This window comes from Drosophila mojavensis, unplaced genomic scaffold (genome assembly GCF_018153725.1).
Source record: "Drosophila mojavensis isolate 15081-1352.22 unplaced genomic scaffold, ASM1815372v1 contig_81, whole genome shotgun sequence".
NCBI classification, from domain to species: Eukaryota; Metazoa; Arthropoda; class Insecta; order Diptera; family Drosophilidae; genus Drosophila; species Drosophila mojavensis.
The window spans coordinates 1693270-1716365 of NW_025318907.1; the positions used below are offsets into that span (position 1 = coordinate 1693270).

Sequence of the window (23096 nt, forward strand, 5' to 3'; positions counted from 1 at the left end):
TGTTCCAGGGCATAACCCTAGTTGCGGATACAATAGTTTTGATATTGTCAAAGACTCTGGGATTTTTGTTAAGTTTCTTGCACTGACTATACATCAGTCGCATGCATTCCAAATTCTTGTACATATGTTAACTTATTGTCACTGATTTATTAGAACGATTGACTCCAAATTTAGTATATTTAAATATATGTACATATATTGCATTAAGCTATGGTATTTAATTTGGGAATCATATTTTGTATATTTAGGTATGGTCACACTAGTTGCCCGGCAAAGCAGATAGCAAACAGTTTGGAAGAAGAACGAGAAAATAAATTAATAATTGATTGTCATAATAAAGAGTAATACAATATTTTTAAAACCTTATTTTCATACACATATGCAAACTGATATATGTTGTGTGCTTAGCAGTATTATAATCTCATAATTTCATAATGCTGTATAAATATAAAAACAAATAACAAAGCATTTATTTTTAGATTTTTGTATGGTGCCTTGAAACCGTTGTCAATCCGTTTCTGTTTGATAAATTTATCGACCTTTGTAGCAGCATATAATATTCTTGTAAGTTCCACAAAAATATATATTTATAAATATTCAGTAAGCATTGGTATCTGCCACACAAAGCTCTTGCAGAATGCCAATCATACGCTTGGAATCGTCCGATAAGGAAATTTTTGATACAGACATCGAAATTGCAAAATGTTCGGAAACTATTAAAACGGCACTCGAAGATTTAGGTGATGAAAGCGATAATAGTGTGCTGCCTCTGCCGAATGTGAACTCGGCAATTCTGCGCAAGGTACTCCATTGGGCGACCTACCACGCCCAGGACGATCCGCAGCAGGCACAGGAGGATGAAAATAAGGAGAAACGCACCGACGATATTTCATCTTGGGACGCTGACTTCCTAAAAGTCGACCAAGGCACCTTGTTCGAGCTCATTCTGGCAGCCAATTATTTAAACATTCAAGGTTTACTGGATGTTACTTGCAAGACTTGCGCCAATATGATCAAAGGCAAATCGCTTCAGGACATTCGTGAGACGTTTGCCATTGCCAACGACTTTACTCCTGCTGAGGAGGAGCAGGTACGCAAGGAGAACGAATGGTGCGAAGAGAAGTAAAAGGAAGAAATAAATTAATTATATGATTGTGAAAGGAAATTAAATAAATGATTTCGCATGTTGACTAAATTAATTTTGAGATTGACTTGAAGAGTAGGTGAATTTTTGGTAAGAATCAAAAATAACCTCCATATTTTCATGTCGGAACATTTTAGAAATAAGAAATCTTTAGGTGCAGTCGACAGATGGCGCTGCTTCAGCTTTAGCAATTTTTCTTACCGCGTGATAGCTAGTATTATTGACATGCGAACTATGTATTTTTGGACTCCCACTACACGGTCACACTGCACCTGAATTCGCCAAAAAAAAAAAAGAACCAACGAAACTAAATTTTTGATCAGGATTGGCGCATAGCAAATAAATTTGCAGTAAACTTCTCGAAATTTTTTGTGAAATTGCATTTTAACGCCATCCATAAACGCAACTATATAGTTGCGTGACACAAACACACAGAAACACAAACATATTTTGTTGGTGAAAAAACAGGCGGCGGCAGCGGCAGCGAAGCGGCGGCGGCGACGCAACACACGCGACTTGCAAGCAGGCAAAACACGGCGAGGAGGACGACGACTAGACCAAGTGGCTTGGCCCAGTCTGAGTGTGAGTGTGTATATGCATATATGTGCAGCTCGAGGATAAATTGAAACACAATAACAACAATGGATGTATACGACGTAAGCGACGATCTGATCAAAAAGCTCAACGACTGGAAACTGATTGGCATTATATCCGGCAAATTCAATGAGCTCAAAGAGAACCACTCGAAAGTGAACTTCGTGGAGCATGCATTGATTGACTTCAAGTACATGGAAAAAATATTCCTAAATGTAACGTTGCGCGAAAGTAAATGCAACAAGCGCAGTGTCGAATTTCGCATGCTTGGCAACGAGCAGTTCTCCCTAAAGAATAGAAAATACTTTCAGGCAAGTATTTTTGCGACCTATTGTTATTATAAATATTAGTTTTATCCGAATTGCACTTAATTATACCAACAAAAATACTCTTCGCCGATAAGTACACAAATAATCAAAAATTCCTCTCGCCACAGGCACTCGAATTGTATAACAAAAGCATTTGCTATGCGGAGCCCAACTCGGAGAATTTGTCCATTGGATATGCTAATAGGTCGGCAGTATTTTTCGAATGGAAGCGCTATCGTGAGTGCTTGGCCAACATTGAGCTGGCGCGCAAGGCAAACTATCCGGAACGACTGCGTCATAAGCTGGACAAGCGAGAGCGCGACTGCCAGCAGTTGGTGCAGCAACAGCCGCCGGACATTGTGCCGTACAATTTTAAGATGAGCTTCGATGCACACCCGCAAGTGCCATTCATAGCCAACTGCTTGGAGATGCGCGAGACCCCGGATGAGGGCCGGTTTATAGTGACCACACAAGATTTGGTTGTCGGCGACATCGTTGCCACTGAGGAGCCCTTCTGCTCATCGCTACTGGCGCCCATGCGATACATAAGATGCTCCAACTGCAAAGAGGAGCGCTATCTGACGCTCATACCCTGCGATAACTGCTGTTCCGTCATGTTCTGCTCCGAGGAGTGCAAGAAGCGCGCCAATAGCACTTTTCATAAATACGAGTGCCCCATTATCGACCTATTGCATCGCATGTTCAACAAAATCCATTGCATTGCATTGCGCACTACGCTGAGCGCCTTGGATCTCTACGGCAGCATTGAAGAGCTGATGGCGTTCTGCGAGCAGCCGCAGAATCAGCACAAATCCGTATTCGATCTGGACTATACGCAGCTGACACCGCAGGAACATTATCGGGCCATACACGGTCTGGTAACGAATCAGCACTTACGGTCCGTTTCGGATCTCTTTCAGCGGTCGGTTGTGTGCGCCGTCCTCAAGCACTTCATCATGGAATACACGCCGCTCAAGGAGTATCTCGGCGGCGAGGAGGGGCGCAACTTCTTTACGGATCTACTTTTTAGACATTTACAAACATCACCATCGAATATGCATGGCATTGATCTTGTCGAACAGGCGAACGAGACCAAGGACGACCAGTCGCATTCATCCGGCGCCTATGCGTTTCTCTCCCTGCTCAATCACTCGTGTGCACCCAACACGCTGCGCATCTACGAAGGCGTCAAGGCCTATTTGTTTGTGCTGCGGCCCATCAAAGCCGGCGGTGTGCTTTACGACAACTACGGGTAGGAGAGACAACTCTATAATCGATCGTTATACTTTATTTGATCAAAATATGTATTTTTTGTTGCAGCGCGCATTTCGCAGTCTTCGGCAAGAAACAACGTCAGGAGACACTGTCCATGCAGTATCGCTTCAACTGCAAGTGCGAAGCTTGCGAATTGGACTATGCAAAGTACAGAAATTTGCCGTTCAAGGCATCGGTGCCGCTGGTCTCAAACGACACGGACTTAAAGCTGTTGGGCGCATACAACTACGAATTTGCATTGAACAATTATCAGAAGTACTGTGATTTTCTGACGCAAAACGCTGATGCTTTTCCCTGCGCCCAGATCAGCTCCGCCGAGGAGTGCCTCAAAATGGCGTTGCATATCATGGTGGATGCGGTGCCCCTAAAGGCGAAAATGTAATGTGTCTGGGACACAATGCACTGACTGCCTCGCAACCCGCCATCCCACCATCTCCACAAGACGAACTACTACATTTATATTGATATATGTCTATTTATATATTGATATATATCTGGACGAACAAGCAGTAATTATCCCTAACTATAATTTGTTGCCATAAGTTTCCAACATTTTTGGCAACTACGGCAATTGTTGATTTTAATTGGCATGCAAAACACACACAACACGATTTTTAAATATTTATATATCTACTTGTGAATTTATATTTTCAACAACTTGATTGAAACAGTTTGTGTAATTGTTTTGCAAACAGCTAAAAGAAGAATCGCACACTAAATGATTGACAGAAAATATTTTGGACAGCACAGCTCTGATTCAAAACAAAAACTATCAAGCCAGGTCGCAAGCTCAAAATTTTTGTAATGTTGTTGGATCACCAATGTCTTCGAAACTGCAGAAACAAAAACAAAGCAAGAAAAAAAAAAACACTTTTTGTAATTATTTTACAAACAAATACAATATTTTTTAATTATGCATCATATGCGCTCACTCTCTTTGCACGCTAGATGGCGCTCTGTCAAATCGCCATGTTCTCTTTTTCACACAGGTGCTTCAATGCATTTTGCTATACAAATCGATCAATTGCTGATTGAGCACTCCAGTACTGCGGGTCGCCGTGGGCACCACCTCATCCGCCTTGGTGCTCGCAGTCAGCAGCTGCACAAATTCACAGCCAGAGGCGTTGGGGCTGCGCTGCGTCTGCGATGTTGCTGCCCCCTCCGCATTATTATCCATGTCCGCGAACAGAATGTTAGAGAATGTTTGTTCAAACTGCTTCTGGACTTGGCCGGCATCCATGGGCTGCAAATCCTCGCCAGTTGCGGGTTGCGTTTGATTAATACTCAGCTGCGCTGCCAGTTGATCTATGCGATTCGGTTCGCGCTGCTGCTGCTGCTGCATCAATTCATTGTTCTTCATGTAGATATTGTCGCCAATGCATTGGGCATAGTCCTCGTAGTGGCTCTGATCTGTAGGGGTCAGAAAACTGCCGTCCATGGCCTGAAAGCCCAGCCGGATGAGCAAAGAGATCTTAGTATTGAAGCACTCCAGCCACGCCTTGTTGGTGCGGTAAATGGACAGCTGGTGCTCCTCGCCGCAGGCATTCCAGAAGTCCAGTAACGTATTCTTGGTGTAATCGATGAGCATATGTCGCTTCGCATCCGGATATAGTCGACTAATGGCATCCAAATGCCGGAACGTTATGTCCAGCAGATGATGCTGGTGCCGCGAGACAAAGAGCTGCCATTTATACACCATGGTCATCAGATTCCAGAGCTTCTCCATGGACGTCTCGTCCAGACGCATCAGCGAACAGGTGGCAATGTCGTTCAGCATAAACTTGCAGTGATCCGCTGTCAGCAGCTGGGCATTGCTGTGCATGGACCCATTGATGAGTGACTCAATGAACTTGGGCTCCAATAGCACCGACGTCACATCGTGTATGACTGCAATGAATCAAAATAGAAAATAAAAACTAATTAATTGGAGCTCAATTAAAGGCGGACAGTCTTAGTAACCTTGAAGCGACTTGTCGGCCGCAATTTGTTGAGCCTTCAGACGCTGGTCAATTACGTAGAGCGCCTCACAGCCCAGATTGACCAGTATGAAAACATTGGCACGCGGATTGAGTGGCTGGCGTGTGGACATACTGAAGGAGCTCAGTGTACGGAACTGCGAGCGTCGACTGCTAAACATTAACTAAGCCCAGACAGCTGCTCCCTCGCTGCGGCACTGTGGCGCTGTGCCGCTGCTCGCATGCCACAGCGGCACGCGACCAACCACGAATATTTCTCACATACATTTATATTTTTATTGGATTTTTCGTTTCCGTGCTGTTGGACAAGGGGGTCCTGTGACGACGACGACGGCGGCGATGGCGACGGCGATGTTTGATTGCTTCATGAGAGCCCCGGGCAACGTCTTTTAGCGCCACAGTAAGTACAAATAAAAAAAATGCAATGTTCCCTATAGCCGACAGCTCAAATACCAGTTAATTAGGTGTATACTTATGATACGCCTATGAAGATTCAGTTAAAAAATATTTATATAGGTCTCTCTCTAACGTTATTTTAGATTCTAGCTAGAGATTAAGAGTTACGATTTGATATATTGTATTTATATTTAGTATAGGTAACCAAGCAAATGACAAAGCTAATATACCCATTCTCTGTACAGCAACAATGGCATGTATAATAATTATGGCAGTGGCCGAAGTAGGCGGTCCGGAGTAGGGTTTTAGATGTGAAGTTTTCTTTGCTTGGCGTCTGTCTGTACGTCCCATAGTTATTGATTTCTGTTTATTTTGCAAAGCTGTTGTTGCTTACACAAAAAAAGAGAAAAACAAACAATTACCGCAAACAATACAAATGTTACTAATCTAAAAATATATCCACCACCTATTAAAAAATTGGACAACAGCCATTTACTGCCCCGCCCATAAATTGCATTTATATGGTAATTTAATATTAAATATGTGGGGGTGACTGCAAATAAAACACCTGCACTGTACAGACGAACTACGGAAAAGGAAACAGGAAGTTGCGTGGTTGCCCGCACAATGCAATTAGCATACGACATGACGTCGATGACTTTTCAACTTTGAAATTTCAAAGCTTCAGGGCGCCAAGCAGTCAACGGTAGCAATGCAGTGCGGTCACACTAATTAATGGACAGTATTTTTTTAAATAATGTTTTAAAACAATATTATTATAAATTTAAAAACCTTGATAAAGGCAACTGAAATAATCAAAAAGCTAATGTTATATGTTTTGAAAATCTATACATTTCATTTTTTCGTGAATATACTAGTTTCAATTCATTTTCAATATTAAAAAAATATCGATAAATTAAGCTTACAACAGGAAAACAAGAACATTCTAACGCAGTTTACTGAAAACGGTTCAACGAAGCTGACAAACAAAACAAAATCATCTTAGTTTTTGTTGTTCGTTGAGTTTAGTAAAATTACTAGTGATTAATATTAAAAAAGAAAAAACATGTTGCGTCGAACACTACCTTCCTTCGCAAGACCTTCTCTACTATGCCGGCATATGTCTGTAGTGGCCAAATCACTCAAGTACACACAGCACGGCGAACCGCAGGATGTGCTAAAACTGGTCGAGGATAAGCTCTCTGATCCCACAGACAAGCAAGTTTTAGTCCAAATTCTGGCAGCACCCATCAATCCCGCTGACATCAACACTATACAGGGTAGGTCTATATGGTTTAAAATTTCCATTGATACATATATTATATACCTCTTATATAAACAAATTTCTGAACTGCAGGCAAATATCCGGTGAAGCCAAAGTTTCCAGCCATAGCCGGCAATGAGTTTGTGGGCAAGGTTGTCTGTGTGGGCGAGGAGGTGAAGAGCCTACAACCGGGGACGCATGTGGTGCCACTGGCTTCCGGCCTGGGCACCTGGACAACGCACGCCGTCTACAAAGAAGAGCATTTGCTTGGCATTTCAAATAAAGTCGGCCTGGCAGAGGCGGCGACCATCACTGTGAATCCCTGCACCGCCTATCGCATGCTCAAGGACTTTGTGAAACTATCGCCTGGTGATACCGTCATACAGAATGGTGCCAACAGCGCCGTAGGTCAAGCTGTGCATCAGCTCTGTCGCGCCTGGGGCATCAATAGCGTGGGCATTGTGCGCAATCGCCCAGAGATTGATGAACTGAAGAAACTGTTGCAAAGTCTGGGCGCCACCGCTGTGCTGACAGAGGACGAGATTCGCACCAGCGACATATTCAAGTCGGGCAAAATCAAGCGTCCCCAGCTCGCTCTCAACTGTGTGGGCGGTAAGAGTGCCACAGAGGTGTCGCGTCACTTGAACGATCGCGGCGTTATGGTCACCTATGGAGGCATGTCTCGGGAGCCAGTGACCGTTGCCACGGGACCACTTATCTTTAAAGACATTGCATTCCGAGGCTTCTGGATGACGCGCTGGTCCAAGGAGAACTACAATGCACCCGAGCGCAAGCAAATGTTTCAGGAGCTTTGCAAGCTGATGGAGGAGGGCAAGTTCGTGGCGCCTACGCACGAAATGGTTCCGCTGGAGAAGTTTAAGGATGCAGCTGCTGCAGCGCTAAACTTTAAGGGCTTCACTGGCAAGAAATTCATATTAGATATGAGTAAATGTTAATTAATTTTTAGTTGTGGACAAACAACTATGCGATTGCTTTTATAATGGAATTACACTTTCCTATATGTTGTTAAAATACGATTTGGAATGTTTCTTTAAAGGATTATTTTTTTAAAATATCGATGCTATCGATTGGCCTGTTAGTTTAGAAGACTGTTTTTTGCATGGCGAGTGAATTTCTGTTTGTTTTATAGCTGCGCTATTTGGTATTCAAAAAGTATGGATTTTATTTGAGCAACCTGTTGCTTAGAGCTAGAACTCCATTGATAGTGGCTCCACGCGATGGCTTCAAACATCGATACAAACAGCATTACTGTTGCGTGCAGTTCGATTTAAATATTATATATTCAGTATATAGTTTATAACATTTCAATCTCATTTGCTTGATATTTTAGCTGCAGCGTCATCGCCGTCGGCGATGTGGCATCTGTGATAGTCAGCTGCTGACCATCCTGCAGACCCAGCTCGCCTAGCGACTGTGTCAAATTCTTACGCGTAGCCTCTTCGATGCTCTTCACATTGGCCATGTAGAGAGTGCGTTGCTTGCCATCTGCCATGATGGTGGTAAGAGCTGGGCTCTTGAGTTGGAAACGCGGCAGTTCGCAGAGCTGCTTGATGACATCCTCCAAGGTTGTCGTATTGGGATCCTCGATATTCAGCAATTGCGGCGTATTGCTGCAGGCCAAACAGTTATCCGACTTCTCCGCCTCATAGGTGTAGGAGTAAATGCCATCCAAATCGTTGAAGTTAAAGTAGTTGGCCATGCTATCGTAGCAGCTAGTGGCCAGCTTAAACACCTCCAGGGCACAGGCAGCGGCTATAACCGCATTGGTGCTGGCCACTGCCGGGATAATGTGCTTGATGACGCCCTGGACCAGGCGATAAGTGATGCCGGTTATATTGAACTGATTGGCGCGCTCCTGGGCACGCTCGTATATCCAACCAATGTGCTGTGGATCATCCCCATCCAGCGGTGCGTTGAAGGGATTCTCCTTGTCCCATTGTATGATCTTTACATACTCAATGCAATGCTCTGGCAGACGAGGCGTATTGGCGATCGTGCACAGTGGATAGTTGACCTGTGGCGGGAAGAGATCCAAGGTGCATTCGATGCAGGCTGTGTAACCGGGCAATATGACACGAGCATTGCCTTTAAATCCCTCAGTGCCACCATCAATCATTGGTATAATCGAGGAGACATCCAGGCTGTTGTCCTCTTCGTATCTCAGCATGGAGAGCAACATACCATTGATCCAGCGGCGCGCCACAATCGAGTCCAAGCCGCAAACAATAATGTGAAACTGCTGGTAGAATGACTCGTCAAAGTCCTGAATCTTTGCAAAGTGAGGCGTCACCTTGCATGTGGGCACGCGATTGTTAATAAAGCGCGCGGCGCATTCTGCCTTGGATGAACCGAGATCTGTGCGACGGAACAGAAACTGTCGATTCAGATTGGACAGTTCGATGGTGTCCATGTCAATTACATGCAAATCACCAAAGCCCATCAATGCCAAATCTTTAAGGAGCTCGCAGCCCAAACCGCCGGCTCCAATGACTAGCACTTTGCATTTTGTTTGTAGGAATTCCAGATTATCTGGTGATGGAGTAAAGTCATCCTTGCAAAATAGACCCTCACGCTCCAAGACATTTCGCAGACCGTTCCAGCGTTTATTTTGCAATGCAAGAGCAGGATTAGATGGCGAGGCGACCGACATATTCACAGATTGCTGAATTGCTGAAAGCGGCAAAATAATTGTATTTAGTGGGAACTAAAAACAATCGTACTAAAAAACGATAATTAAATACCATAATAAGTGATGGTACTTCCGAATTGGGCATAACAATTATAGTTCTTTAATAACAATATTACCTGTCTATAATTTGTCACTTTATTTAAAATCAGTTAATAATAAAGAAGTTAAACAAAATTATATTTATTTTTAAGGTAAGCAAATAGTTTTTATTGTGTTAATCGAATATTCAACTATCGATAAGTCATCGTATACGATAGTGGAAATATCGCTTAGTGCACATACCTACATCGAAATTTGAAACAACGGCACTTCATCGAAAAGAGTCGCGTCCTTTGCAGCGTGCTTCCTCTTTGCTGTACTTATTGTTGTAAATAAGATCAAATTAAAAGGAATTGGAGAAATAATAGTGAAAGTGGACTATTTAAGTAATTGAAAACACTGCAGCAATATAATATTTACTTTTAAATTGCTGCAGTCGAATTGGCGCGCACCCAACCAAAATGACGCTCTCCGTGCTGGCGTCGTTTGACGATCTGCGACGCTGTATGCAGGTGCTGACCGAAGGCACAGCCGAGGAGGGTGAGTTGACGTGACAGAAATAAAAAAAAGAAGAGAAACTAACTAAAATCGGAATCCTTTATATTCGCTCAGAATTCCTCAGCTTCCTGCGCATGTTTGAACAGTACCACGAGAAATGCAACGGCTTCGCCATTCAGAATGCGCGCCTTCAAACGGAACTGGACAAGTCTCTGGCCAAAATGGGTGACCTGGAGGGCAAACTGTATCACGCGCGCCGTATTATTGACACGGAGATCAAAGCGCGCCGACAAGCGGAGCATGAACGCGATGCCATGGAAAGTAAGATAATGGCCGTAGCCGATTTACTGCGCCACGAACGCAACCTGAACAATGAAACGCGCGATAAGCTGGCGTTCCTAAATACTATGCATCCGGAGTCGACGCGCAAACGTAAATCCCTAAATACCTTGCATGAGGACAAGTCGTATGGCGACATAAATTCCACGGGCTCTTTGCTCTCCGATTTATCTATCACGCATTCCGAGGACGACTTCCTCGATGTGCGTCGCTCCAAGTCATGGCGCGAACACCGTCCATCTTTGCCCAAAAATCCGGTGCCATGTGTGGGCAACAAGCGTTCCCGTCTGAGCACTGGCCACAACAGCAGCAATTTGGGTACACCGACAATTGGCACCGCCACCACGACCACCACCACAACAACGCGTCGCTCGGGACATGTCGATCACCACACACTGGACGTCGGCCAGGGCGCAGAGCGCTTCTGCGCCACCACCAAGGTGACCATACCGCAGGATGGCCAAGGAGTCATACGTGCCGAATCGACCATTGAGTCGCTGCCTGTGATTGTGGCTCAGGACCGCAATGCCGATGCTCAGTCAACCTCAACGCCGCGACGTCGTTCGGCCGTCAAGGAGCCCACGGCGCCGCCACTAACGCCGCTCAATGCTATGGCTATGGGGATGTCGCCGGCTCAGCAGAATCGCCTGATGATGCGAAAGCACAGCTTCAGCCAGAAGACGTTCTTGCGCGGCGACAACTGTGTCCAATGCCAGAAGCGGTACAGTTAACCACTCCGATTAAACGAATCTTTAAATAAATTAATATGTATTCATTCATTGTCTTGCAGCATTCGCTTCGGTTCACTTGGATTGCGCTGTCGCGACTGTCCGGTGCGTTGTCACATCGACTGTCGCCATCTGCTCACAGTCAGCTGTGTGCCGCAGTCGAGCACGCCCACCACAAAGACGGAGCTGCATTACCTCAGCGATTTTGCGCCAGCGACTCCGCCCATGATACCCGCACTGATCGTGCACTGTGTGAATGAGATTGAGGCGCGTGGACTGGGTGAGGTTGGCCTCTACCGCATGTCGTCCTCGGAGCGCGAATATAAGGCACTGAAGGAGCAGTTCCTGCGCGGCAAGGTTACACCGCATCTGGGCAACACGGACATCTATGTGCTCTGCTGTTGCGTGAAGGACTTTTTGCGCACCTTGCGCGAACCGCTCATACCCACCAGCCAGTGGAAGGACTTTGCCAATGCTGTACAGAATCCAGATAACAAGCTGGCCGAACAGGCGCTCTGTAAGGCGGTGGATCAACTACCTCCCGCAAATCGCGACACTATGGCATTCCTTATGCTCCACTTCCAGCGCATAGCCGAATGCCCGATCGTGATGATGCCCATCGATAATATGTCCAAGATATTCGGGCCCACAATTATGGGCTATTCATCGCCAAATCCGGATCAGCATGCGCTCTACACAGAGGTCTTTACGCAAACCCAAGTAATGAAGGCGCTGTTAGAACTACCCGGCACCTTTTGGCAGCAATATCTTCCCTTGGAGCCGTCGCCAGCAACGGTTCCGCCAAGCAGCGCCGTCAAGCGCGTTCCCAGCAACACCCGAGATCTTTTCTCGCTATATGGTAATGAGACAGAATGGCATTTAAATGTATTAGATCAATATTAATGATATTATCTTCTGGTTCGTCAGCTACCCCACTGAAGGGCACCATGAAGAAGCGAAAATGCAACGCCACGCCCCCAATGTCTGCGCATAAGAAGTAAAAGGACCAGAGCATCCTCCGTCCGTTAGATATTTCATCTGATGCATCGCTGGCGTGTTTACTTAATTCACAAGTATTTCAATTTTTCCATTTGTTTGCACTAAATAGTGTGTTTAAAGTTTTATATTACTGCTCTTTAAAAGCAATTATATTTCCTTAATTATCTAATAATTTGAACTACAAAATCTCTTAACAATATATTGAATAGTACATTGTATAATACAAATAAACATTGCACAAATTATTAACCCGCTTAATCGGTGTTACGAATATTGAATTCTTATTAGAGAATTAACAATCTTTATTAATATTAATTTCATACTTTGAACGCATCAATATACATGTATGAAGGAGCTGTTTTGAAGCAGCTAAAAGTAGAGGACCATTAAAATTAAATTGTGTTCGTTATAAAAAATCATGAAGGTTAACCATAAATAAAATGCAACTAACATTTAAATATTTGAAAATTAACAGCTCAGTCGAGTTGTAAGCACAAAGAATCGAGTACAATTTTATTTGAAAAATATCGCCACAATATATCGATAACCACAAATTAAAATGTGTTAATTGAAAAAAAATAAAAAAATAAAAAAATCTACCTATAAATGAACAAGGTGTTATTTTTTTTTTTTTTCAGTTGTCAAAGATTGTTATAAATATAATTAATAATATTATCAAAAGAGGTATAATTATATTATATTCATTAATAAATTAATAGTGGCTAAAAATGAATAGTATTTGTTTTTCTTTTTATTTCTTAAAAATACAACTTGTTAAGTTACATCTTAACTTGTTTATAAATTGTATTACGTGTTACAAAATTATTAGTCCTCTTTAGCTTAACATGTCCACTGTAAGCTTAAGATGGACAATAACACGCGATTCGTATTTACACTTTGGAGAGCGGTATTTACGAAAAGACTGGAACGAATTTCGATTATTTCTGCCCCATCGCCACTTTCCAGTCGGCACAGAGCATCGCACGATCGCTACACACGCCACACTCCTGCTCCAGCATTCACACCGTAAGTATCATAAAGTGAGATCTATATTCCTTGATCATAGCAAATAAACTTTGTTATATACGAAACAGGTGTTAAAATGGCCAACATTGCAAAATTGTTTACTGTGCGCGCACAAACTTTGGTCCAGGCCGCCGCCCGTCAGCCACAAGTGGCGATTCGCTTCAGCAGCACCTGTGAGTATATTCCACCCACAAAGTCGGATGAAGTACAAAGTCCACGTTGCCAGAACCTGTTAATTAGAACTATGGAGCTTCTATTTTATTACCCACTACTTTCCACAAGCTGTGGACAAGCAAAAGAAAAAAAAAACATTGATTACGTAACTTGTCTGATATCAATTTGCTTGCCTTCTCTTTCACTCTGCAGCTGCTAACTGGGAATTCATTAAGACCGAAGTGACGGGAGAGAAGAAAAATGTCGCTGTTATCACGTTGAACCGCCCCAAGGCATTGAATGCTTTGTGCAACGGTCTCATGCAGGAGCTGTCCACAGCCCTGAAGGGATACGGCAAGGACAGCAACATCGCCGCCATTGTTTTGACTGGCAGCGAGAAGGCCTTTGCCGCTGGCGCTGACATCAAGGAAATGGCACCCAACACATACTCGCAGTGCATTCAAGGCAACTTCCTCAACGACTGGACTGAGGTGGCCCGCACCCAGAAGCCAATCATTGCTGCTGTCAATGGTTACGCCCTGGGCGGTGGCTGTGAGCTGGCCATGATGTGTGACATCATCTATGCCGGCGAGAAGGCCAAGTTTGGTCAGCCAGAAATTGCATTGGGCACCATTCCCGGAGCAGGTGGCACCCAGCGCTTGACCCGCGTGGTTGGCAAATCAAAGGCCATGGAAATGTGCCTCACCGGCAACATGATAAACGCCCAGGAGGCTGAGAAGGTCGGTCTGGTCAGCAAGGTTGTGCCAGCCGATCAACTGGTCAGCGAGGCCATCAAGCTGGGCGAGAAAATCGGCACACACTCGAGTCTGATTGTGCAACTGTGCAAGGAGGCGGTCAACACTGCCTACGAAACCACTCTGCAAGAGGGTCTCAAGTTTGAGCGTCGTACCTTCCATGCTACATTCTCGACGGTAAGCGGACTGATTGATTGCGTAACACTCGAAATTTTATATAAACATTTTTTTTCCTCTTTCCATTCATAGGCCGATCGCAAGGAGGGCATGCAAGCCTTCGTCGAGAAACGCCCTGCCAATTTCAAGAACGAATAGATGGAGAAAATTGAGATAATCAAATTAAAAGCCAGCAATGCATTTATAAAGTCGATCATGTTGTTTATACGCAAATAAAATACACGTTAAATAATTTAAAAACAGATTATATGCAATATGAGCAATATATAAATATATATATGTATATGTACATATTGCTTAAGTTATACATATACATATACATATACATATACATATACACATACATATATATATACATATACATATACATATACATATACATATACATATACATATACATATACATATACATATACATATACATATACATATACATATACATATACATATACATATACATATACATATACATATACATATACATATACATATATACTTGGTAAGGACATATTGGTCGATTGTCAGCTGAGCTATGTCCACATTTATAATGTGTTCACAGATCAACTGTCAGCCCACCAATACTATCTGAAGTCCATATATACGTGTCTATAACATTTATATACATTCACGAACAGATTATATGACTACAATGATTGTGCGAGCATTTGTTCCCGCACTGAGTTAGCCCCTTGCTTTCCCGTTCGTTGCGTCGTATGATGAAACGATAGTAGTTCCTCAGCTGTATTTTGTTCCATGCGGCCTTCATCTCTCTGATGAGCGGCGGGTCGTCTTCCATCCTGCTCAGGTCAAAGGTCTGGCAGGTCTCATGTGGACGCTTCGCGGGCTCTACATCTGGCAACTCTGACGGGGGCGGCGTCGGCAGCGGCTTTCTGCAGTAACGTCGCACGAAAATCGGCTTCGTACTTCCGGGAACATATATTTTTTCCATTTTTGTGCATAATTCGAATCTCTTGTGCTTGACTGGTTTCTTGATTCGATCGCTTGATAGTTTGGTTGGCCACGATTTCGTTTGGGCCTCCAGCACAAAGTTTCGCGGTGCTTTCTTCACCGGCAAATCGTCGCGAGTTTCAACTATTTTCAGCAATTCTCTTATATGCAATTCTAACTGTGAGCGACTCTTTTCATTGTCTTGTTCCTGTTTAGCTTGATGGACATCGACGCGTGGCACTTCAGTCGAATTCACAGGCTCGTTTGTCGTATAAATAGACTCCCTCCTGAGGCTCCGCTTCATTCTTCTATCTTTGCTTTTGCTTAAATGCGGGTTAAATTGGGAGAGATTTCGAAATTCGTAAGCCCCTTGCGCAGCAACATTCAAAGTTTTCTTCTCGGGTACGGAGGAAACTTTGATTGATCCATCGGCTTCAATGTTTGGAAGTGGTCCATAGAGTGAAATAGCGTATTTTGGCTCATGCACTAGCTTAGCTGTACTTCTACTATCATTGGAAAGGGCCATCGACTTTGATGTCCCACTGGTGGCAATCGAAAGAGTGCTAATTGCATTCGAAGGCATCGCACCCGTATAGTTATCGTAAACGTTGAGTTTCTTTAAATACTCCTTGTATCTGGGTTCCATTCTACGATCTTGGGATATTTGCCTTTTGATTAACTCCTTTGAGATTACCGATGATCTCGATGACCTTGATGATTTCCGATCATCTGGCTTAAGGCTGTGTAAACTTGGTTTGATAGTCGTACTGTATCGGTGTTCATTTATCTCAACTTTAGCTTTATTGGTTTCAATTTTCTTCTTCTTTTTAATGTGTTTAATGGCCTTCTTTAGTGGAATTTTCTTTGTTTGATCTGTAGTTTTTAGCTCATGCATTGCACTCTGCTGTTTCGTTTCGTCGAACTGGACTTTATCGGTTCTATCTGTCCTATTCTCCTTACCCATTTTATTGTCCGTTTTTGTTGGCAGCTTAGTAACAGCATCACCCACATACTTCACTCGAGTTTCATCCTTACCATTTGTCCCCTTTATAGGATACCCCAGTGGCATCTCAGTAGTCGCATCCTCGCCATTCATTTCATTTGTTTGTTCTGCCTCTTTCATCGCAGAATTTGCTAAGTTCAATTTAGCTAACCTTCGTAAATGATTTAACTTCCTGAGCAACTCCTCATCCGTATAGTTCAAACTATTTCCAAAAATTCTTTGCATTCCATTGGTCTTCTCCTTTGGTCTCTTGCCAGTCGCACCATCTAATTTCTTTTTATGCTTTTCATTGGTCTCCTTTGTTTGATGGTTTTTTGGCACCTTAATGGCTGTATTATCTAAATTTTTTATATTTGTTTTATGTTTTCCATTTATCTTCTTTATAAGATAGTTTCTTGCCGCCTGTGCTGCTAACCTATTTAAATGATTTCTCTTTCGTTCCTTCATTTTATTGTTCTGCTTTATTGGAAAATCCTTTGGGATCTGAGCAGCCGGCTGGCTTACATATTTTTCCCTGGGTCTAGGCTTCTTCTTGGACGCTTTGATAGGAAGTACTGCTATATCTAAATGAAATAGTTTTGGCTTACTTCTCTTCTTTTTTTTATTGACTGATGGAATATTATGAGTTGATTTCGTTGGCTCATCTGAGTTTTTATCCTGCAACAAGTTTTCTAACTTAGGTTGAATGTTCTTCGCTTTGGGTTTAATTTTCTTAATATTTCTATTATTTGATTTTGATTTAAGTTTTACCTTTGTTTCAGCACTTTGACTTGTTTTAGAACTACTTTGCTTGATTTTGGCTGGTGCCTTAATTCGTGCTGAATTATCCTTTTTCTTTTCCTTATTATTATTATTATTTTCCTTCATTTTCATGCCATTCTTCCGTTTATTGTCTTCTATATGCTTCGCCTTCGACTTATGTTTGTTTTTATTTGACTTTGTAAAAATTTGCGAATTGAATAGCTGTAGAAGTTTTAGTTCTTGGAGATTGGCCTGAATTTTTCTCTGGTTTGAGTAACGGCGATAATGTTTATATTCAGCTTCTTTATCTCTCAATTGCCTAATTTTGTAGGTTGAAAAAGGTTTATAGTATAAACGTTCTGGCTGTTTTTTATTTATTTGCCGTAGTTCTCTCACGACATGTTTAATTTTTTCATCTTTTGAATTTGAGCTGGAGCTTGACTTCGAGTCTTCAGATTTATCTTGTGAAGTATGCTTCGAGAAAGGCTGTATATTTTTCTTTTTATATGCGAAACTATCAACAACATTTGAATCTTTGCCGATTTTTGTTGCTTTCTTTTGCTTCGAGAAGGGCGGAATAATTCGGTATGCTCGTTGTATCTCTTTTTTCTTATCCATATACTTTTCACCCTCGGTTTGAGGTCCTTGTTGATCAAGTGGCATAAGATTGATAGATTGCACGTAGTTGTACACCTGATTGATGCCATTTTTTTTTAATTTTCGCTGTTGTGGCCCTATCAGCCAGCTGGGCAGAACAGGTCTTGAAGTGTTGTTTAAATTGCGGGTATATTTCTTATAGTAGGGAGTTTCATTCGGATCTAATGGCACAGTTTCCAAGCAACTGAAGACCAATTCGCCTAACCAATTCCGCTGATGGTGCGCAGAACTGGAAGGAGACTGGTGAGATTCCTTTGCTCCTTTTTTCTTTAAGTTCCGGCATAAAAACGGGCAATGCATTGACACAATAAATTTAATACACTTGGAATTTTATTAATATAGAAATTGAAAGAGTTAAAACTCATAACTAACTCTATTGGCGCCAAATTGATGAATAATTTCTAACGCGCCAATTTGCATTTGAATTGGCCAGTGTTGCAAAGCGTTAGTTAGCTTGCTCGCAGTATTCGAATAGCAGCTGAATACCGATAGTTTAGAATCTATCGATAAAGGCGCCACACTTAGCGTTTAGCAGTTAGATTAACTCAGCCACACACACACACGCAAACACGTATACGCACACACACAGACCCATTGCACATAATCACACTGAGAGCGAATACAGGACGTTACAGTCAGTTTACTGTTAGTCCTGCGCGTTGGCCGTTGTGTGAGAAAAGTAAAAGTGAAAATCGGGCCCTTGAATTTCGTGTGAAATATTTATTAATTATGCATGATAAATAAAATCTAGCTTGTCTGCGTGTCGTTCGTTTGTGTGAATTTCAAATATCAGTTGCGATTCTTTGCGGCTTTGGCGCGCGCGTGTGTCACAAGAGCCAGGAATACGTGAGCACAGGCATAACCATTGCCACACAGCGCTGAGTTATTTCCATTGTGCTGTAATCTATAATTGCGATATACTACACACACACACACACAGACACACTCATACTCAGCTAGTGTGTATACGGACAGTCGCACATATACTAGCAAACGCCACGACCAAGACGCCCCCGCTTTGCCCTTGAGCTGGCATAGTAAGAAGCATTCGATTTTTCACAACAAGACGTGAAAAACGCAAAAAAAGAAGAAGGAAATACTTACGACTGAATAAAGTTTGCGCAGCTTACGATAAAGAAATAGAAAATTACATATAAATATATACAAATTTACACTTAGAAATATCTATATACATATTTATACAAAAAAGGAAGTGTTAGGCGTTCGAAATGGATGTGCTCAATCAAATACTCAACATTAATGCTGGTGGCGCCTATGGCGGTGGCAAGGCGGGTGGCGCCTTCGATCCGGTAACGTTTGCCATGAAGCCTCAAGTAGTCATACGCGCCCTCTGTTGGGTAAGTTAAATAAAGCACACACACACACACACATAAACACACACACACGCATGAGTGTACACAGGATATAAGCGAGGTTGCCTTGTGAAGTTATGCAGGAAATCCCAAATGGCATAGAATTTTAACTACCAATAAATGCAAAGATATTTTTCATTTGCAGTTCCTTTTTAAAAATGCGATCAATTTAAATTTATATGCATACACACACATAAATTGTACATATATAAGAGATATTTATTTCTCATGTGAATTGATTAAAATTTGATTTTGTTTGCAAGTTAATAGAATTGAAACAATTAACAATGACGAGAGACACAGCTGTGCAGCTGGCACTAAAAGTCGCACGACTATGAAAATTTGAAATAAAGGCCATCAATGGCCAACAACAACAATTGCCATGTGTAATGGCCAGCTAGTGCGTCATAGCGGCCATTGGCAACTGAGGATAGAAAACAGTTAATAGTCATTTAGAAGCATGGTTTGCTTTCGTTTACATTTAATAGCAATTTGTGCTGAGAGAGGCTCACACAAACACAAACACACACACACACACACTTGTAAGCTATATTTATACAAGAATAACATAATACAAGAAAGTTGGTGACGGGCGGTGGGGGGTTTCTGTCAGTTGGCCAAGTTTAGCCAAGGACCTGCTTTGTTATTGCAGTTAGCATTGCCTATCCCCAGGCGCTGCTTATGCTCGCTAAACTTGGCCTTCACTTAAAATTGGGTCACAAACCTAAATACGTCTTTCTCCCTCTCTCTCTCTCTCTATCTCTTTACGTGTGTTTGTGAGTGTACTTGAACTTCTGGTTTATTGCACCTGCTCTTTAAAATCAATACCTATACATATATATGTATTTATACATACATATATTTCATTACGCACTGTGTGTATCAGATCGTATTACAATCTTTAGTATACTTGTTAAATTTATTTACTTTATCATTATTCAATAATAAAAATGTGGCTTTTTGTGTTAACTCTGGTCAGCTGTTCTCCATTGTGGTCTTTGGCTGCATATCCTCCGAGGGCTGGGTCGAGAAGGATGGCAAGGACATGTGCTTGTACAATAACGATGGCATGGCCTGCAAATATGGCAATACCATTGGCATCTTCGGATTTCTCGCCTCCATGTACTTCATTGGCGGCGAGTTCATGTTCGAGCGCATGTCCTCGGTGAAGAGCAGAAAGCGTTATGTCATGGGCGACATGGCATTCTCAGGTGAGACTCACAAATCTCTTTAAGATTTTTTAGTTCCTTTGCTTACATGTATATGTCTCCTTGTGCAGCTGCTTGGGCCTTCTTGTATTTCATTGCATTCTTCTACTTGTGGTCCCAGTGGAGCGCAGCACCCATGCCTCCGCAAGGCATTGGCGCCGGCAGCATGAAGACGGCCATTGTATTTTGTTTCTTCAACATCTTTAGCTGGGTGAGTTGAGGGGTCACTTAACCAGTTGCTTGAACTAGTCTCATGTCTCAACTCCTGCAGGCTCTGTGCGCATTTATGGCCTACAAACGTTTTCTGATTGGCGCCGGCGACGAGTTCACCTCGGCCTTTGAGACAGACCCGGCCAATGTGGTGCACCAGCAGGCCTACAGCTACTCCATGGACAACGACAATGAGCAGTATAGCGCCTCACCATTCGGACAGCCACAGCAGGGTAAGCTATATTCTATACATTGATTATTATTGAATATTATTAATCCCATAGCTTCTCTTGCAGGCATGGAGCAGCAGTCGGGCATGGAGTATCAGCAACCCACCTACTAAGCGTATCTCTTAGCTAGTTGTGCCACGTCTCCGTTGTCGACACACACATTTTTTGGTAGTGCTAATGGCAAATACAATTTTTACACCAACTGCAACTATATATCTAGTACACAAAGTTGGCTTAACTTATTACACCGATGTCAAGCATATACGAATAACAACAACCACAACAACAACAACAACAACAACAACAAACAACAGCAGCAGCAGCAACACCAATTGCTTTAGCAGGGAATAAGCGTAAGCAGCTAGCCCAACTGCTCAGTTAATCGCCCTATCCTTATACAGAATAATATTAATGATAATAATTTATAAGCTAGCCCCTAAGTTGTGTGTGTGCAGTTTTTGTAGTGAAAATTTGTTGCAATATATATATACGTATATATACGACTATATACATATAATATTATGCTAAATACTGTATGTATGTATATCTATATATATATATACATATATACAAATACTTATGCTTTAAACGTTGTTAGTTATTTAGTATTAACATTTCTTGTGCAAGACCCTGGCCACCTGAGTCCCGGTCAGCTTTGGATTTGGCTTCATAAGCGTATGCGAAAATGTTTTTTAGACAAATTTACACACGCCAGCAGTTAAACGATATAGTAATTGAACCCACACACTAGTTAACTAGCAGACATCACAAGAACTGCTCAAAACATATCCATTTTACAACCAAGCCCAACCCGGAGAAGCATGCATGCGCATTTTTACACAATCAACTCTTTCTTCAGCTCTAGTTCTATTGAAAGCTCAGGAGCAGGAGCAGGTGTAGGACCTGTGGCCAGGGTTGCTTGAACCTTAGCGAATATAAATATAAAAATATTTATTAATATATATGAGAAAACAATAAAACACAACGCCAAAATGTAAAAAATTCTAAAATTGAATTTCAGCTAAAATTTGTTAAATGAAAAATTCTAGAACGGCTCCATGGGGTATTGCAAATATTTACAAATTTTACAAATCTGTTTGTCGAGTTTTTCAAATAGTATTAGTGTGAGAAGTGAGCCCCAAAAAATAACTCACCCAACTAATATTCAGTAGGCAACAAGCTCTTAAATATCAGTATTTAACAAAAAATGAAATTAACAATAAACACAATTAGAAACAATCTCAAATAATTTAGTATTATTATTAACAAAAACAAAAACAAGAATATGTAATTCATTTCGGGTTTTGCATCAAATATACTAACTTCATATATTATTATAACTGTAATTATTTATTAGACAAATTTTTGAAAAAGTAAATATGAATTGAGAGCGCATTTGGACCCCAGAGAATTGTTAACCCACATAAGAATTGTATAGTGCAATGGAAACAAATATATACATATATATATTCACGCTATACAATTGGAAATTAATCAATATCAATGAATGTAAACATATTTCAATAATTAAACATAAATGTTTGTTTAGAGCAGCATCTAATTATGATACACTATGAGAGAATTTGTTAAACAAAACAAAATATATATATTATATATTTATGTATTGTATATGTAACTTGTGTAAGCCAGCTGTATGTATATGTATGTTGTATGTGCAAAAGGCTAAAGCAAAACTAATATAAAATATAAACAAGAAAGGAAAATAACCAAAAGCAGTTCATGTAAAACTCTATTAACAGCCAAAAAAGGAAAAAAAAAAAAACCAAGACACTAATTCGCAGTAAAAATTTATATAAATTAATCATGTAGAAATCGTGAACGTTAAATAATTAAAACAAATTTATGCATTCAGACACAGGTTGACAGAAAATACTATAAATAATGCCATATTATGTGTAATCGGTACAAAACGAGGCAAAATTATAAATGTACTTGTTTGAAAATCAGCGAACAATAATGTAATAAAACCAATCCCAACTAAAACCAATGGAAAGCAAAATGAAACCATTCAATAAATTATGACACATATTTTTAAAAACCAATTAACATAAGTTTAAGCAATTGGGATTCACTATAATGGGAGCTGAATGATTTATCAGCTGGAGTTACTATCCTAACTCAATCAACGTCTATTTTGTTCCGATAACGGTTTCTCTGCTAATTTTATATCGCGAAATTGGTGGAGAGGATGTTTCAATTTTTGATAACTACATTTCAGCTTTTATATAAGTCATCAATGCCATTCGGAACGTTTAATCCGATTTGCCATTTATTCAAAAATAATTTAATTTCTGTGGAGCGTGTTGGAATAATATTAAAGAGTT

The 23096-nt window shown here is 41.5% G+C and overlaps 8 protein-coding genes across 9 annotated transcripts; 6 read left to right on the plus strand and 2 right to left on the minus strand.

Moving 5' to 3' along the window:
- Positions 1–240: 240 nt before the first annotated feature.
- Positions 241–1195, plus strand: LOC6580461 (S-phase kinase-associated protein 1). 2 transcript variants are annotated; one of them, XM_002006263.4, is made up of 3 exons: positions 241–341; positions 480–564; positions 628–1195. In XM_002006263.4, exon 3 carries the CDS (start codon positions 638–640, stop codon positions 1124–1126), a length of 489 nt encoding a protein of 162 aa, XP_002006299.1. In that variant the 5' UTR covers positions 241–341; positions 480–564; positions 628–637; the 3' UTR covers positions 1127–1195. The 2 variants fall into 2 exon arrangements, with proteins under 2 accessions (XP_002006299.1, XP_043867261.1); XM_044011326.1 differs by lacking the exon at positions 241–341 and having other exon boundaries at positions 467–564.
- Positions 1196–1397: 202 nt separating this feature from the next.
- LOC6580462 (SET and MYND domain-containing protein 4) lies at positions 1398–3966 on the plus strand. The gene is made up of 3 exons (XM_002006264.4): positions 1398–2049; positions 2175–3298; positions 3367–3966. The coding sequence occupies exons 1-3, from the start codon at positions 1786–1788 to the stop codon at positions 3701–3703; spliced, it is 1725 nt and encodes a 574-aa protein (XP_002006300.1). The 5' UTR covers positions 1398–1785; the 3' UTR covers positions 3704–3966.
- A 348-nt stretch (positions 3967–4314) lies between these two features.
- Positions 4315–6512, minus strand: LOC6580463 (protein OSCP1). The gene is made up of 2 exons (XM_002006265.4): positions 5281–6512; positions 4315–5208 (listed from the first exon to the last, which is right to left on the minus strand). Exons 1-2 carry the CDS (start codon positions 5456–5458, stop codon positions 4316–4318), a joined length of 1071 nt encoding a protein of 356 aa, XP_002006301.2. The 5' UTR covers positions 5459–6512; the 3' UTR covers position 4315.
- Positions 6513–6630: 118 nt separating this feature from the next.
- On the plus strand, positions 6631–7994 carry LOC6580464 (enoyl-[acyl-carrier-protein] reductase, mitochondrial). The gene is made up of 2 exons (XM_002006266.4): positions 6631–6973; positions 7051–7994. Exons 1-2 carry the CDS (start codon positions 6760–6762, stop codon positions 7911–7913), a joined length of 1077 nt encoding a protein of 358 aa, XP_002006302.2. The 5' UTR covers positions 6631–6759; the 3' UTR covers positions 7914–7994.
- Positions 7995–8115: 121 nt separating this feature from the next.
- LOC6580465 (nedd8-activating enzyme E1 catalytic subunit) lies at positions 8116–9687 on the minus strand. Its single transcript, XM_002006267.4, has one exon. The coding sequence runs from the start codon at positions 9626–9628 to the stop codon at positions 8273–8275; it is 1356 nt and encodes a 451-aa protein (XP_002006303.1). The 5' UTR covers positions 9629–9687; the 3' UTR covers positions 8116–8272.
- Positions 9688–9954: 267 nt separating this feature from the next.
- On the plus strand, positions 9955–12528 carry LOC6580466 (rac GTPase-activating protein 1). Its single transcript, XM_002006268.4, has 4 exons — positions 9955–10246; positions 10319–11264; positions 11334–12130; positions 12199–12528. The coding sequence occupies exons 1-4, from the start codon at positions 10168–10170 to the stop codon at positions 12270–12272; spliced, it is 1896 nt and encodes a 631-aa protein (XP_002006304.1). The 5' UTR covers positions 9955–10167; the 3' UTR covers positions 12273–12528.
- Positions 12529–13188: 660 nt separating this feature from the next.
- LOC6580467 (probable enoyl-CoA hydratase, mitochondrial) lies at positions 13189–14621 on the plus strand. Its single transcript, XM_002006269.4, has 4 exons — positions 13189–13296; positions 13365–13469; positions 13663–14381; positions 14454–14621. The coding sequence occupies exons 2-4, from the start codon at positions 13373–13375 to the stop codon at positions 14517–14519; spliced, it is 882 nt and encodes a 293-aa protein (XP_002006305.3). The 5' UTR covers positions 13189–13296; positions 13365–13372; the 3' UTR covers positions 14520–14621.
- A 3715-nt stretch (positions 14622–18336) lies between these two features.
- Positions 18337–21034, plus strand: LOC6580469 (synaptogyrin). Its single transcript, XM_002006271.4, has 5 exons — positions 18337–19088; positions 20083–20314; positions 20383–20522; positions 20583–20754; positions 20818–21034. The coding sequence occupies exons 1-5, from the start codon at positions 18960–18962 to the stop codon at positions 20862–20864; spliced, it is 720 nt and encodes a 239-aa protein (XP_002006307.1). The 5' UTR covers positions 18337–18959; the 3' UTR covers positions 20865–21034.
- The last annotated feature ends 2062 nt before the right edge of the window (positions 21035–23096 follow it).

Bases quoted from the DNA above. Each gene is read 5' to 3' on its own strand.
- LOC6580461 (XM_002006263.4), top strand. From the start codon at position 638: ATGCCAATCATACGCTTGGAATCGTCCGATAAGGAAATTTTTGATACA.
- LOC6580462 (XM_002006264.4), top strand. From the start codon at position 1,786: ATGGATGTATACGACGTAAGCGACGATCTGATCAAAAAGCTCAACGAC. The intron at 2,050-2,174 runs GCAAGTATTTTT...CTCTCGCCACAG, and splicing joins AGAATAGAAAATACTTTCAG to GCACTCGAATTGTATAACAA. The intron at 3,299-3,366 runs GTAGGAGAGACA...TTTTTGTTGCAG, and splicing joins GTGCTTTACGACAACTACGG to CGCGCATTTCGCAGTCTTCG.
- LOC6580463 (XM_002006265.4), bottom strand. From the start codon at position 5,458: ATGTTTAGCAGTCGACGCTCGCAGTTCCGTACACTGAGCTCCTTCAGT. The intron at 5,209-5,280 runs GTTACTAAGACT...GATTCATTGCAG, and splicing joins GGCCGACAAGTCGCTTCAAG to TCATACACGATGTGACGTCG.
- LOC6580464 (XM_002006266.4), top strand. From the start codon at position 6,760: ATGTTGCGTCGAACACTACCTTCCTTCGCAAGACCTTCTCTACTATGC. The intron at 6,974-7,050 runs GTAGGTCTATAT...TCTGAACTGCAG, and splicing joins TGACATCAACACTATACAGG to GCAAATATCCGGTGAAGCCA.
- LOC6580465 (XM_002006267.4), bottom strand. From the start codon at position 9,628: ATGTCGGTCGCCTCGCCATCTAATCCTGCTCTTGCATTGCAAAATAAA.
- LOC6580466 (XM_002006268.4), top strand. From the start codon at position 10,168: ATGACGCTCTCCGTGCTGGCGTCGTTTGACGATCTGCGACGCTGTATG. The intron at 10,247-10,318 runs GTGAGTTGACGT...ATATTCGCTCAG, and splicing joins CGAAGGCACAGCCGAGGAGG to AATTCCTCAGCTTCCTGCGC. The intron at 11,265-11,333 runs GTACAGTTAACC...ATTGTCTTGCAG, and splicing joins TGTGTCCAATGCCAGAAGCG to CATTCGCTTCGGTTCACTTG.
- LOC6580467 (XM_002006269.4), top strand. From the start codon at position 13,373: ATGGCCAACATTGCAAAATTGTTTACTGTGCGCGCACAAACTTTGGTC. The intron at 13,470-13,662 runs GTGAGTATATTC...TTCACTCTGCAG, and splicing joins GATTCGCTTCAGCAGCACCT to CTGCTAACTGGGAATTCATT. The intron at 14,382-14,453 runs GTAAGCGGACTG...TTCCATTCATAG, and splicing joins TCCATGCTACATTCTCGACG to GCCGATCGCAAGGAGGGCAT.
- LOC6580469 (XM_002006271.4), top strand. From the start codon at position 18,960: ATGGATGTGCTCAATCAAATACTCAACATTAATGCTGGTGGCGCCTAT. The intron at 20,315-20,382 runs GTGAGACTCACA...CTCCTTGTGCAG, and splicing joins GGGCGACATGGCATTCTCAG to CTGCTTGGGCCTTCTTGTAT. The intron at 20,755-20,817 runs GTAAGCTATATT...CTTCTCTTGCAG, and splicing joins ATTCGGACAGCCACAGCAGG to GCATGGAGCAGCAGTCGGGC.